This window comes from Hibiscus syriacus, unplaced genomic scaffold (assembly GCF_006381635.1).
Source record: "Hibiscus syriacus cultivar Baekdansim isolate YM2019G1 unplaced genomic scaffold, ASM638163v2 tig00110616_pilon, whole genome shotgun sequence".
In the NCBI taxonomy this organism is placed as follows: domain Eukaryota; kingdom Viridiplantae; phylum Streptophyta; class Magnoliopsida; order Malvales; family Malvaceae; genus Hibiscus; species Hibiscus syriacus.
In genome coordinates this window covers 9,946-26,305 of record NW_024062801.1, presented here as the reverse complement: position 1 = coordinate 26,305, position 16,360 = coordinate 9,946, and the positions used below count along the sequence as shown (strand labels likewise).

The 16,360-nt window shown below is 31.8% G+C and overlaps 2 protein-coding genes across 2 annotated transcripts; both read right to left on the bottom strand.

Moving 5' to 3' along the window:
- Positions 1–6,582: 6,582 nt before the first annotated feature.
- Positions 6,583–7,225, bottom strand: LOC120135775 (14 kDa proline-rich protein DC2.15-like). Its single transcript, XM_039151980.1, has one exon. It carries the CDS (start codon positions 7,143–7,145, stop codon positions 6,756–6,758), a length of 390 nt encoding a protein of 129 aa, XP_039007911.1. The 5' UTR covers positions 7,146–7,225; the 3' UTR covers positions 6,583–6,755.
- Positions 7,226–11,463: 4,238 nt separating this feature from the next.
- LOC120135773 (14 kDa proline-rich protein DC2.15-like) lies at positions 11,464–11,935 on the bottom strand. The gene has a single exon (XM_039151979.1). The coding sequence runs from the start codon at positions 11,872–11,874 to the stop codon at positions 11,479–11,481; it is 396 nt and encodes a 131-aa protein (XP_039007910.1). The 5' UTR covers positions 11,875–11,935; the 3' UTR covers positions 11,464–11,478.
- Between the last annotated feature and the right edge of the window lie 4,425 nt (positions 11,936–16,360).

Genomic DNA, 16,360 nt, shown 5'->3' with positions numbered 1-16,360 from the left:
TAATCCTAATTTCTTTTAAGAATATGTATTAACAAATTTTTAAAAATTATTAGTCAACCAAGATTAAGAATTCACCGATGATCTTGTCCATTTACAGCCTTATAGTATCCATGCATTTGAAAGGTCTATGGATAATTTTTGAATTTTATAGAGATATTATTATAACGATTCAAATTTTAAACCAATATTTACACATTAATTTAAATATCGATAATCACGAATTATATGTTTGTTTGGACTTGTTGATCAAGTATTGGGCTTAATTTATTATGAGTTAAGCCGAAAATGGAGTAAAAATTCTAAGGACAGTAGCAGAGAATAAGAAATTCAGTGCAAAAGTGGTGAAAGAAAATGCGAATGTTTAGATGTTTTTAGGATGTTTAATAGGTGGAGAGAGACTAATTTATTTTTATAAAGTGATCTTTTAATAATTTTTTATTAAAATTTTTTGAATTCAAAATGAATTTTTGATTAATCTAGAGTGATTATAAGATAATATTTGTTCTAAATATTCTTCACCATTTTATAATGAAAGTTCAAACACTTTTACAATCTTTGATACTCGAATCTAAGATCTCTAGCGATAACAATCATCACCTTAACCACTAAAGTAGCTTTATTCGTGCTTCAAAATGAATACTTATATAAACTAAACTATTAGTTTGCATTTAATTAGGGGTCTAAATGAGCAGAGCGTTCGGTAAACTGTTCGTATATTGTTATTTGTTAAGGTAAATAAACAAGTATGAACAAAATTTTCCATGTTCATTTAATAAATGAACGAACATGAACAGAGATGTCTTCAATTCATTTATGTTTACGAACAAGCTCGTTTATGATCTCGTTTATTGACTTATTCATTTACTATAACTCCCTAGACCCAATCTATGCGTTACAAATAATATCTTTAAAACGTAGTACATACATATTACAAATAATATCTTTAAAAAGTAGTAAATAAAAATAAAATCCAAATGAGTAAAGATAAAATCTTAAGTACAGAGTAAAATAAAATATGTCATAATCTGAATCACAGTAAGTCTAATATCAGTAGCGGAAACAGTAAACATCATAAAATAAGTATTTCAAAATGAAGGCACGTGTCACTGTAATTGAAAGCAGTTCAGAAGATAGAAACATTACAACAAAAGGTTCTGTAAGAATGTGTCAATCCTCCAAATGTCTGGTTCGGGGTGCCTATCCAAAAGTATTTGAAAATGGAAAAACATTTTGAAAAATGTGAGCTAGATAGCTCAATGTGTCCCAGTAGTGCAACTAAAACATGGTAGGTAAAATAATCAAGAGTTTTTCAGTAAGTTATCGTAAAATTCATAGATAAGTTGAATTTAAAACTCATAATACCCTCATCCCGTACACCATAATGCAGTTCCCCCCAGAACTGCATCCATAGGGGCTATCTTATACCCATTGGGTATAGGAGCCAACCTAAGGGAGCACCTTGGGGCCTGAGAGCCTAACCAAGAAAGATCTCAGGACCTCAGAGCATACCCAATGGTCGCCTTAGGTTCATAAGGTATTACCAGCTTGATCATAGTTGAATCTCCATACTCTAGTATCCTACCCAAGATAGATTATCAATCAAACAATTCACATAATAAACAGTGAGATCAATAATTCGTAAACCGATATATTCATATCCTCTATTGAAATAGGTAACCAGATAACATATATTAAACAATCATAGTTCACATATAATCAACTAGTAAATCAGAACCAACAAATCATAACATTATTGTTTAAAGATTCCATAAATCAATAATTACGGAAAAACACATTTCAAGAAAAATAAAACAGTCATGTACCATATAAGGAACACACATCGCAGTCAGTCAAGGAGTCTACTGAGCACCTGCTTCATCACGCTTTGCAACAGTGCTCGAACCTAATTCATAAATAAATGAGTTAATATCGAAGTAAAATTTCAATCTAGGTATTCATAGGGTTCACGGGTCGTACGAGTTACTGGCTCACGAGGTCGTACAGATCGAGAGAAGTTGGGTCGAGTTGTCGAACGATCGGGAGAGTCTCGTGTACCTTCAAATAACAATATTTGATCAGTCTCCAACCTTAATTTAATTATTAGCAAATAAAATACTTAAGTACATATGCATGCTCTGGTTTAACGGTCAATTAAGAGGCTTTCGGGTTCAAATTTGGCAAAACGAACTTCTTCGGACTCAGGATATCGAAAAACATAAAATATGACTTTCTAGAAAATTTGACTTTTTGTTTAAAGTCAAAGTCAACGGTCAACTTTGGTCAAAGTCAACAGTCAGATCAACGGTCAGTCAAAGTCAATGAGTTGACTCTATCCGATTTGACTCAACTCGACCCGGTTTGATTTGACTGGACCGATTTCAAAATGCTCATGGATCGAAGGATGAATCCCACACACACTATCGGCGTGTGGTGACGCTTGAGGTGACGTCAGGGGCCATTTTGAAAAGCTAAACTCTCTTCGATCAACTACACACTTGAATTTAGCCAAAAGTTAGTCCAATTTCACAGCAAGATATGCCAAAGTTATCGAAAATCAATCAGGAACTTACCCCAATGGCAAACGGCGAGGGATGCGATGACAGCGCATCCCACTGCATGGGTTTCGTGCGCACGATGATGGTGAGTTCGACTATAGCAATGGTGTGGCGAGCTGATGCCTAGATCAGCGACAATCATTGAAATAAGGTGGCACGATTTGGGGGTTTTCGTCGCACTATAAATTGTCGATTCGCAGCAAAAGGCAACGTTTCACGGCGTGACGATGCTTGAGTTTTTGTTGTCGGTCGACGACGAGCCGAATGAAAGTGGTAGCTAGCGGAACTACAGTCAGACGATGGAGAAATCAACGGTGGAAGGGTCGACGACACTTAGGGATTTGGAGGTTTTAATTTGAGAATTTTTGGTTTGGGCATTACCAATTTTAAGACCTTAAATAAAATTTTAATTATAAAAATCCTAAACAGTACCCTAGCCTAAACGGCTAGGGCATGAGCAACCTCACATGGGTTCGTCACCCTACAACACCTAACCATTTTTTATATTTTTTCACTATTGACAGAAAATGGAAAATTTTAAAGTTAAGTCCTTGAACTTCCCACAACTTTCTAAAATGGACTACAACTCTCAAAATTTTGCAATTTGGTCCCTAATGTTATTAAATTAATTTATTTTATTTATTTAGGGTTGTGACATTTATATTTATGAACAAGCTCGTTTACTCGGTTCTCCTTTTCCTTTTCTTTTTTTTTATTTTAGGATGATGTTGACACGGTCGACGAGCACGAATGAGCACCGTTAATTATGGGCACCATTAAATTAATTCATAAAATGTTAAATTATAAAGTACTAAACATATAATTATAAATTAGCTAAAAATCTAAATGTAATTTAATTGAAATACAATATTTATAAAATATTAGTTTTTAGGGTAAACTATACCATTGACCACTTAACTATTTACCCCTTTTAGTTTAACCACCGATTTTTCAAATTGTCAATCAGATCACTTAACTATTGGAATCTTGTCAATCAAGCTACATGCCATTAAATATTAACAGAGGAGATGACATGGCAGTTAATAAAATTTGTGTAATTATTTAGTCCTCATTATTTACACACTCTATTAATTTGGTCCTAACTTTTATTTAATTCAATAAATTTAATCTTCAATCCTATTGTGACATGTGTCACTGTGTGATTTGATGTTTTTATTATTTTTATTTAATAATTTTTCATCCAATCAAATTGTGCTATGTGTCACCAATTAAATGAATGGAAAATAAATTAAATCAATAACCGCTGTTGGTGGGATTTGAACCTAGGAAGCAGGCTAAAAACTAAGTATCCTAACCACTAAGCTAGACCAATAAATGTGTTAAGTATATAGAACATAATCTATATAATTTATAATATAATTAATGATAATAAATAACCTTATAAGGACTAAAACATGAAATAATTGAATAGTATGAAAATATAAAAAATATAAAAATATTATAATCGATTAATAAATAAATATATTTATTTATAGTTTAAATAAATGCAAAAATTAAAATAAAAAAATTTAATATGTTATAATTGAAATATATCATTTTACATATTTTAAATTAATAAATTGTCTTCATTATTACAATTTTATTGAACTGAAATGTATCATATATTTTAAAATATTATAATGTCGATCAAATTCTAATCGTTTTTAACAACTCTATATTAAAATAGACTAATTCAATAAAATCAAGTTTCCCCTAAATTTTTCTTCAATATATAATGAATAAATGATGAAATATTTACTCTAACTGGGATATAAACAAGCCAATATATAAGTTAAAATGCTTATTACGATAAGCCCTCAACTATCAAGAAAATTCTAAGTTAACGAAGCTCTTCGTTATATTTCAATTATAATATATTAAAATTATTTTTATTTTTTCATTGAAATAATTTAAAATATAAATAAAATATATTCACATATTAATCAATTGTAATATTTGTGTATATATATATATATATATCATATTATTGCATTATTAAATTATTTCATGTTGGAGTTCTTATTAGGACATTTTCCCTTTTTTCATTGCTATTAACTATATATTATGCCGTGATAAGTTTGTCATTGAATGGTGCATCCTAGTGGTTGGGGTGTTTGCTTCCTCTCTTCATATTTTGGGTTCAAACCCTACCACCACCAACAATTATTGATTTAATTTATTTTCTATTCATTTAGTTAGTGACACGTGGCACCATTTGATTTGATGAAAAATTTATTAAATTAAATAAAAATATTAGGGGGAAAATCCAATCACACAATGACATATTTCATCCTCTGAATGAAGATTAAATTTATTGAATTAATTAAAAGTTAGGACCAAATTAATAGAATGTGTAAGTAATGAAGACTAAATGTGTAATTATAGAAAATTTATTAACTAGCACGTCATCTCCTTCGTTAATATTTAGCGGCAGGTGACTTGATTGACAAGATTTAAATAGTTAGATGACCCGATTAACAAAATTGAAAAATCGGTGGTTAAAGTAAAAGGGGTAAATAGTTAGGCGGTCAATGGTATAGTTTACCATAAAAAACTAATGTTTTATAAATATTATATTTTAATTAAATTACATTTAGATTTTTATCTAATTTATAATTATACGTTTAATACTTTATAATTTAACATTTTATAAATTAATTTAATGATGCTCATCTTTAACTGTACTCATTCACGTTCGACTAGGATTGTAGAATTTTTCTTCATTTTAAATATTGATAAAGGTATGGACTAATTTAAACATATGGTAAAAGTTGAATTTTAAACTATGAATATTAAGGAGTTTAAGCACTAACGGTATAGTTTTACCATTTTTCTTTAGCTTGCAAATGAAAAGGTAAAACTAAAATTTGAACATATAAATGAACTAAACAAACGATAAACGAACATGATAATGAAATCTGAAGGAACATATTCATGAACATATAAATTAATACGTTTGCGAACATCAAATGAATATGTTCACAAACAATAAATAAACCAACACGGATACCGTTAAAAGTAAATAAATGAATACAAACACAATATTGAAAATTTAAAGGAACACGAACCGCACATAAGCACATTAAAAAATAAACAAACAAACACAAACATATTTTTATTTATTTAAGCTTGATTAATTTACACGCCTACATTTAATGTATTGTTAATTAAGGTATAAAATTATTGATCCACGTATTTTAGTCTCGTTAACAGTAAAACATATATAAACCCTTAAATCAAGGAGATAAATGTAGGGATGTCTATTAGATTTAAGTTTGATGGATTTTAGTTCGATTTTATTGAGAATTTATATTTGTATTTGGAGTGAAAAATAATTATCTAATTCGATCCAAGAATAAAAATATATTTTACCTTTATATATTTAAAATTAATTACTAAAACATCTTTATGTCTATATATATTTTCTATTAGGTCCCTATTTTATTTAATAAATAAAAATAATTTATATATATGTGTCGGATCAAATCATGTATTAGTTTTTATGCAAAAAATTGAATCGAAATTCATATAATAAATGGAGGAATGTAATACTTGAATTAGATTTGGGTAGAGGAAAATTGCCCCATACCCGTCCCTAAATAAATGCACGTGACATATCAGTCAAACAATTAAATTCGTGAGAGATTTGACCTCATTAATGAATAAAGTATAAAAACAAAATTTATCCACTCAATAATGAAATATTATCACACGTCGGACTCGAGCTGTAAACCGGGTTCCGAACAAAATTCTTAGACCTTGGTGTATTTTTATGAATATTGATGGTCTCATGAAGCGGATTAGCCAAGTACAGGTTAAGTTTGCTCCAAGACAGTGTAACGAATCGGCAGATGCACTCACTAAAGTAGTGACGAAGAGACCGATGATGTTCAAAGCTTGATGCTGAGCACTCGTAGTAGCTCTTAAGGGTTATTAGCAATTAACGAAATGTAAAGAAAACACAACAAATATATAATATTCAACAAGTTTAGAGAATAATAAAAACACAAATGTAAAGCAAACAAGGTGATAAATACAAGTCTTTTCATGTCCCTTAGAGATTCAGAAAGCTCCAAGGAAAGAACTTGAAGAAGAGTATTTAGACTTATTCAGTATCAATCGGAAATGAAAACAACAAACTTACAAACGAAAACATAGTGGAAACCATGACAAAGATGAAGATAGTGACAGAGTGGGGATTTAGCATTGGAAGCCAGTAGGAACATTCCTTGAGCAAACGTTGAGAAGCAAGCTAAGGGAGATTGGGATATTAAGGTTGATGCCTAGGATGTTAGCTCTGATGGCGGTGCAAAGGCAGACGGCAGCTTCGAGGTCAACGAGGCCTTGGAGAAGGGCACAACACGGCTGCACCGGGGGTGAACCGACGGTGACATTGATCAAGTTAAGCACATTCGCGCACACACCTAACTTAAGGGCATCTCTGGGGCATCTGCCTAGTGCAGATGGAGTGGGGGTCGGGGTCGGGTTAGGGTTGGTGGAAGGGCAGGAGTTGCAAGCATTGCCAAGGGAAAAGAAGAGGATGTTGAGTGCCAAAAAGAGGGCAATGTAAGCTGATCTTTTTGATGCCATGCTGATCTTCTCAAAACCCTGCTGGTTTGCTTTCGTAGCTTAGAGTTAAACGTACAAGTGTTTGAGGATGTGGGTTTTGGAGTGAAGGAAGAGGGCTTTTTATACTGTTTCAAGAGGGTTTAGGGTCGTCGTCGTTTTAATGTTAGGTTAAATGATCAAATTGTAGAATAATTAATCAATTTGATTTCTTATGGCAATTTGGGCTGGCCGGTGAAGTTTGGATGCTTGTGATCTTGAGGTAGAAAATAGCACAATGCCATGTTCCTACTCTCCTATAGGATCACTTCGTGGATGTGTACCAACTCAAAAGTTCAGGTTCCTTATTATAACTAATAATAACAAACTGATTACTATATTTAAGTTTATTAAATATAATTACAGCTGCGTTACAACAATACACATTCTATAATTATAATTTTTGAATTAAAATAAAATATAAATAATTTCACAAATATCAATTTAAACTACGATATTCACAAATGTAGAATAAAATCCACAAATATTAAATACGTATTACGTGCTATATAAATGGGTGTCACTTGTTCCCATATGTAATGGCAGTTTCCATAGGAGACCTCCGAATTATTAAATGCCCTCCATGAGACTCAATCTCACGACCTCAAGGTTAATAACCTTGTGTTCTACCAACTGGGCTACATAATTAAAACTATATACTCTCATAATAATATAATTCTTAAACCAGAATAAATGAAGGATAGAGTCTACAAATGTTAATTACGTATAGTAAACTTAAATCTAAATATTTAAAACCTCCTTAGGTCTCCTTTTTTAGATAATAATATTATTAAATTACTTTATACATTTACCTAAAATAAATATCCCCACTATTTCACGTTCTTCCACAATCGGAGGATAGTTCCAATTTAGACCGCTAAGCAAAGACAATGGATTAGAGATTCAAAACATCATTAATCTCTCTTTCAAGGCTAGCTTGTCAAATCTTTTCAATCTTTTGACATTATCCTTTAAAAGATTTACTGAGATCAATAGCGGGTCGAAAAATATTTTTGAAGGTATATATATATATTAACAATATAAAATTTTTATATTAAGGTATTAAAATGAATCAAAATATAACCAACACACAAAAAATATACTAAAATAAATTCTAAATTCTAAATCTATAAAATAAATATAGATATTTAAAGCCTCGTTAGGTTCCTTTTGTTAGATAATGGTATTATTAAATTGGTTTATACATTTACTTAAAATGAATATCCCCATTTTCCACGTTCTTCCAAAATAGGAAGACAGTTATAACTCAAAGACAAAGTGGATTACAGATTCAAAACAACATCATTAATCTCTCAGGATTTAGTTCCTTCGATAATTTTCAGGTTCCATTGTACTGGTTGTTAGATATTTCTATTTTTTTTTGTTATATTTAATAATAATTTTAAACATTCTTTTCTCCTTCCGTTATTTTAATTGAGTTCCGATTCAATCGATTTATGAATGAATTTTTAATGAAGCCCCTTTCATCTTTCAAAGAAAAATTATTCTATTTGAATCTCAGTTTGTCAATTCTTTCGGCCATTATCATCTAAAGATTTATTAAGATTTGTGAAAGAAAATATAACCAATAAGAGATAAAAATTTATTAAATTTTTTTAGCAAAGCAATTATTTATTAAGACAATAATATTTGACTTTATAATTTATCTTCATAATTTCAAACGATAAAATATTATTTCATTAAATTAATTTGTAGTTTTATACGATTAAAACTACAAACTCTATTTACAATAAATACCAAGTTTTTACATGAACAATTGTATAACTTTTGGACAGAGATAAACCACAAAGCGTCCCACGTAAAAATTGTTAAGATGTACATCTTGTAGGATTTTGTTGGTATATTTGGTGTTGTTGTTATAAAATAAGGTATGGAATCTGAAGCATATGGAATGGTTGATAATTGATGCAAGCAAAGCATGAGTTTGTTGGTATATGGTTTCCTTTAGTATTATGAGGTGGTTGATAATTGCTGCAAGCAAACCTTAGTTGGAAAATGGCATTTTTAGGAGGAAATCTCGGCATGTTGCCAATGGAAACTATCTAGCTGGACTCAACTGGCGTGTCACGGGCGAGATTAGAACCTGCCATCGAAGTTAACAATTCCTAATCTCATGAGATTATTTATAAATTTAATTTCAAGATTAAATTAATCCTTTTTAAATATTAATTATGAATAATTTAATTTAATCATTTTAGCACATAAATTTTAGTTTTAATCCCGACTCCCAAATAAAAATTCATACTTACATAAATTATATAATTGTTTATTATCATCTCCTACAATATAACATATAAATATCTCGGCTGTTCTAACGGTGTTGGAAATAAGATGATAGTTACCATTTACAAAGCGCCAAGCACAGACAAAATGGATTCCATATGGCATGATTAACAAGGTTGCTTGCCATGTTCGGAAATCTTGTAGTAAAGTTATCTAGCTGGATTCGACTGATGTGTCACGGGCTACCATTGAAGTAGCCCCATTAATTATTCAAATCCAGTTTCAATTTTAAATAATATTTGAGAGTATCAGTTCAAATTTGATCCCAACATATTATTTTATTTTTTAAATTATTCGAAATTTATATATCCGAATGCAACTCAAACTCGAATTATACTCAATAATTCAAAATAAAAAAATAACTACTTTTTTAATGCAATCAAATTTTATTTACTCTTAAATTCAATCACGAGAAGAGAGACTTCTGGAAAATAATTAATCATGATATAGATGAGTAATAGGTGGTTTGGATATGATAACAGTTCATTATTGAGTAAATAAAAGTTTACTTTTGTATTTAATCATTAATGAAGTCAAATCTCTAATAAGAAATAGGGTAAATTATACAAAATGGTCTCTTGATTATAAGGCTTTGCTTTGTTAAGTCTTCGACTATTAAAAATTTAATTTTGAGTTATTGAGTATAATTCGAGTTTGAGTTGAATTTAGACATATAAATTTTGAATAATTTAAAAAATAAAATAGTATTATTTTAGCATTTAGTTAAGTGATTTGATTATTATACGATTTGATCACTTATTTCTTTATTTGTTCAATTCCTCAGTTGTTTTAAATCTATTTGTTTTATCAAATTTGAACCACATGTAGCTCAACCAAAATAAAATACAAATGTAACTCTAATTTCTCTTTTTGATAATAAATTTATATTTATTTTAATTAAATCCCTCAACTTTATATTTTATTCAATTTGATCATTTGTATGCAATTCGTTGCAAGTTATTTCTTCCATGAATTCTTTGAGTCCTCTGTACTCTCATTCATACTTTGCCCTCGAATTCTCCTCTTTAAGAAAATAATAACAGAAATATATTATATATTTTCTATGATGTGCGATTTATTAAATAGCATTACAAATCTTGTTTACACGTGTAAAAAAAATATGAAAACCAACTTAAAAAATTAAAATAAATATATTCAATTTGATTCGAATTTCATAAAATCAACCTAAAAAATTAAATAAAATTTAACTGATAAAATAATAATCATAAAATCGAACAACTTAATTTTTCTCCGCCCTAAGTCAACTTGATTGAATACTCGTCCTAATTGAATTGGAGTGCAAAGATATATGATAAGTACATAGGGTTTGAACCTGTATTCGTTTATGCGTGGGTTTATTAGCATTACTAAAGAGCCATTCACTTAGTGTATACAGTTGGAAGAATTAAATTATGATAATAATAACGGGGATTTGTTAATATTCAAAGTACAACGTTAACTAATCAAAATTCGGTTGCATCAGAGTTGTTTTCTGTTTTATATTGTTAATTAAGCACAATTGCTTAGGTTGAGTTGGAGATGTCTACTTCGAAGGGAAAGCTGTAAGAAGATTTTGTGTTTACATTTTAATTATATTATAATCAAAACACATGCTCATCCCTTGTACGAATGAAGTGAACAAACTGCAATTATTTCAGACCACGAGAATAGTTCAGGGGTTTGAATCATTGATTCCGAAGGCTAACAAACCCTAAGCTTCCCAATTCAGGTGAAGTTGACCGTTCATTGCTAAAATATAAAATACATGGCCATATATAACTAGCTTTAGGGATCTTATTGATAAATGGAAAAAGAAACAGCAAGGAATATAATTAATACAAATCTTTTCATGTAACTCGGAGATACATAAATCTCTAAGAAAAACACTTGAAGAAAAGTATTAGACTTATTCGGCATCAATTCCCACTAGGAAACTATAACAACAAACGAAAACACTGATTTACTACAAATACTGGAAACCATGACAAAGATGATGATACTGAAAACTGACAATTTAGCATTCGAAGTCGGTACTCCTTCCGCAAACGTTGAGAAGCAAGCTAAGGGAAACTGGGATATTAAGGTTCAGGCCCAACACGTTAGCTCTGAGTGCGGTGCAGAGGCAAACGGCAGCTTCGAGGTCGGCCAGGCCTTGGAGAAGGGAGCAGCATGGCTTCACCGGGGGTGAACCAACTACAACATTGACCAAGTTAAGCACATTGGCACAGACTCCTAATTTAAGGGCATCCCTGGGGCATTTGCCTCTCGCAGATGGAGTGGGGTTTGGCCTCGGCCTTGGGTTAGGGTTAGGATTGGTGGAAGGGCAGGAGTTGCAAGCACTGCCAAGGGAAAAGAAGAGAATGTTGAGTGCCAAAAAGAGGGCCACGGAAGCTGATCTTTTTGAAGCCATTTTGATATTCTCAAAACCCTACTTGGCTTGCTTTCGCTTAGAGTAGTACAAGTGTTTGAGGATGGGGAATTGTATTTGTCGTAACAGGTTTTCGTCCGGGCACGAAAATATTAACTTTATGGGAAAAGTAATGTGAATAAATGGTTTTTAAAATAATTTGGGAGTCGCCATCGGCCTTTTGAGTCAGGTAGGTCGAATACCTAAAAATCATCTTTTAAAAGAGTTTTTAAGAAAACATCAGTTAAAAGATAAACTGATCTGCGTTTAACCAAAAATTCATTCTTTTTATTAATAAAAAGGGATTCGTGGTCGGTTACGTTTAGGGAAGGATTAGCACCCCTACAACGCCCAAAATTGGTACTTTTTAATTATAAATTGTCCCTATTATAAATTTTTTTTTAAAAATTCAAAAATATATTTAATTTATAATTCTATTTTTTCAAAATTATATAAAAATATTTATTTATTTAAAAATATCAGAAAAGAACTTCTAGGTGCCTTAAGACAGCTCTTTTCTTTGATATTGATAAATGTTAATTTAAATTAAATAATATTTTTAAAAAATTAATTATTAAATTTTAAAATACCAGAATAGGACATCCAGTTGTATTAAGACTGTCCTTTTCTTCGATATTGAAAAATAAATTTTGAAATAATTTATTTGAAATAAATATTTATTTATTATATATATATTTATGACTATATAATAAAAATATATAAACAAATAAAATTAAAATAAAAATACAATTGGAGCTATATATTTAAAAGCAATAAAATAAATGAAAACATTTAAAATAAATGACTAAATTATAGTAAAATTAAAAACCTAATTCATAATTACTCAAAATTACAGGGATTAAATGCTATTTTCTTATTTAATAATTTAGTGACTAAAATAAACTTATCTAAATTCGAATATAAGATTAAAATAAATTAAAATATAAACTAGGGATTAAATATTATTTATTAGAGTTAAGGGACTAAATATATTATTTATCCTAAATATTTAAACATACAGGCTAGGACTAAAATGAAATAAAATAAAATTACGAGACGAAATTAAAACGTATAAGAATTGATTTTAGTGACAAAAATAGAAATTTACAAATCTAGGATGACTACGCGAGAGGTTTGACCCATGCGCGAAATTACAGATATACCCCTACCCAAAACGGCGTCGTTTGGGAGGGGTATATAAGACCAAATGGCTGGCCCGTAGGGCCAACATCCCTCATTTCTTCTCTGCTTCGTCTCTCTCTAACCGAGAGAGTTTATAAAACTCTCTCGCCTCTCTCTAACCGAGAGAGTTTCCGGCAGTCGCCGGACACCGTACTCCGGTGTCGGTCTCCACCGCCGGCCACCACACGCGGTGGCCGGATTTTTCCTAAATACCCCAAATAACCTCCTAAACCCTATTAGGCCGAATCCGGCGTTAGTTTCCCCTAAAAAACTCCCGATCGGAGTAGATCTGAAGAAATACCTTCGGGTATTTCAAATAGTTTGGTCGGCCTGTAGCGTCTTCGATCACCGGTGGCTTCCTTGGTAAGCTTTCCTTTCTTTCTTGGTTTATGTTTTGGTCTGTTTTTCTGTTGTTCTCCGTTGCTCTCTGTGGCTGTCCCTTCTCTTTCTTGCAGGTGGGGTGGCTTTTATAGCCACCACCGAGGCTCTCGTTGGACCGGTTCCAGAGATGAAAGGCCCGGTGAGTCACCATAGCTATGGTGGTGACTCACCATAGGGCTCAACGTGGGTAGCTTCGTGACGTTCTGGAGTGTCGGCAGCAGCTGTTGGACCACCTGGACTCATCGGAGGCGGCTGGAAGCATCTAGAAACGGCTGGCTGCTAGGGTTAGAAACCCTAGGGTTTCCTATATGGAACTCTTTTGGGCCGTTGGATCTTGCCAGATCCAACGGCTGATGATGTTGACGGCGGCTGGGGGCTAGGGTTTGAAAACCCTAGCTGAAACCCTAAATCAGTTTAGGGTTTCCATTTGGGTATGGGTCGGTTCTGGTTGGGCCTGGTATTTGGGCTTGTAAATGGGCTTCCAGTTTTGTAATTATTTATTAAATAATAATAATATATAATATTAATAATAATAATAAATAATAATAATAATAATAATAATTATTATAATAATAATAATACTAATAATAATATTTAATAATAATAATAATAAATTTAATAATAATAATAAATTTAAATGAAAAAAATGATGTCTACAGCTGCCCCTCTTTGCTCATCCTTGTGTTAACAAGAATAGAGTAAAGACGAAAAAGACAATATTTTTTCATTTGGCTTCTTTTGAGTAGGATGGAAATGTTTGAAAACATCATGCACTGAAGGGCTTACAGATGACCCGAAGGCTTTGAAAACATCAAAAAGCTCCCGAAGGCTTTTTGGAAACATCATGCACTGAAGGACTTACAGATGACCCGAAGGCTTTGAAAACATCAAAAAGCTCCCGAAGGCTTTTGGAAACATCATGCACTGAAGGACTTACAGATGACCCGAAGGCTTTGAAAACATCAAAAAGCTCCCGAAGGCTTTTTGGAAACATCATGCACTGAAGGACTTACAGATGACCCGAAGGCTTTGAAAACATCAAAAAGCTCCCGAAGGCTTTTTGGAAACATCATGCACTGGAGGACTTACAGATGACCCGAAGGATTTGAAAACATCAAAAAGCTCCCGAAGGCTTTTTGGAAACATCATGCACTGAAGGACTTACAGATGTGGGAAATAGTTTACTAAGTAAGAAACTATGGAAATTGTTTTCTTACTATTCAACAATTTCATTTTCAGAAAAGATTGAATGAGAAACTATGGAAATCGTTTTCTCATTATTTTTCAAATAACATGTTGATTGGGTAACATGCCCCAATCTCAAAATAATGCTCATTTTTGTGGATTACGTTCATCTATTCTTCAGATGTTTACGTGATTCCTGTATTTGCGGTTTTGAATACCTTCTTCTTGTAAGGTATTTCTTACCATGAATCTTCTTGTTCTTCCGAAGATCTGTAAAACTTCATGTTTGAATGTACTCAGATGTATCAATGTAATGCATTGTCTATTGTGTAAATGATATTTTTATGAATGCATGAATGTTGATGCAATCTTCATTTGACTTCAAAGTGGTGAACTTGGTCTTCCTCTAGTTCATCATTTATTGCCAGGGTTACCTCTGGATATCAATGTAGCAACTTATGCTATCAAGCTTGCATTTCTGCAGAATCATCTGATCAACTTGTATCTTTACTGTCTTCTTTGCTTCATGAAGGTCTCAGAAGAAATGTTTCATTTGTGGAACTCTTGCTGTAGTCAGAACTATGACCTTGATGTCCCATTTTGTCTTGGATAAAACCAATTTTCTTGCTTGGACTTGTGTAGAAATTCCATAAAGCTTTCATTTTGAAAAGAGAATCTATCATCTTTAAAAAGAGAACCTATCATCTTTGAAGAGTGTAGATGTAGATATGTGACTCAGCGGGGATTAATTAGGGGAGTAGAGTCTGTTCTGATTTGACTCTTGAAACATCACAAAGAAGATTTATTCCAATTCCTTTCATGTCTCCACATATAATCAGATCTCGAATAAGGCAACTTGGACCAATATCATGTTGAGATGCTTAACAACAACCTGTAGTTCAACCTTAGTTGACCCCATTAGTTTCTTGTTTAAAATTTCAACTTTCCTTGGAAAGAAATATTCATTATATCTGACTTCTAATCTTGGGGTTGAAGAAGACATATTTCATCTTGGATCAATAAATGGAAACCTATGATTCCAACATTGGTTCAGCACCATAATCACTGGTTCGTAAACATTTGACAATACATTCATCTTTTCTTGTGGTTTTGCTCAGATGTTCGTAAAACATTTGACAACACATTCATCTTTTACTGTGGCTTCTGCCAAGATTTCTCAATCATGTAAGCTCTTTGCCTAATGTTCAAAGCTTTTGAATAACGTCACAAGACCACTTGAGAACAAAACTCAGTGGGGATTCAAGTGTAATGTTGGTATGACCAAAAAGTTGGTCAAATTCACAAGATATGCTGGTGTTGAATTGAATAGGAGACACTAACTAATCTTGATATCATCTCGGGCAAAGACAAATGTAATACTGATCACGTTTTCTTCTGTAATGAGCTTTGTAGAAAGTAGAAGTACTTCAGCTATAGGATCCATGTACATAAAGATATCTGTGGAATTCTTGTTGCTGGGGATGAAACGCACATAATAAAACCCAAAATAGATAAAAATTCAGTTCATTCCTGGCTGGCAATAAAACCCCAGTAACAACGGGAATAACAGTAATATAAGTGAATCGAGTCTCCCTTTCCAATGTCATCGATTAAGCGAAAACTATTGTGAAAAAACAGCTTCGTAATTCCACAGTATGGTATGAAACTAACTGCCAGGAAATCTTAAAGAAATATTTTCAATTGTTACCGACACAGAGAATACAAAATTCAAAGCTGAGAT

What these genes read in the sequence shown, in the direction of transcription:
- LOC120135775 (XM_039151980.1), bottom strand. Translation starts at nt 7,145, where the DNA reads ATGGCATCAAAAAGATCAGCTTACATTGCCCTCTTTTTGGCACTCAAC.
- LOC120135773 (XM_039151979.1), bottom strand. Translation starts at nt 11,874, where the DNA reads ATGGCTTCAAAAAGATCAGCTTCCGTGGCCCTCTTTTTGGCACTCAAC.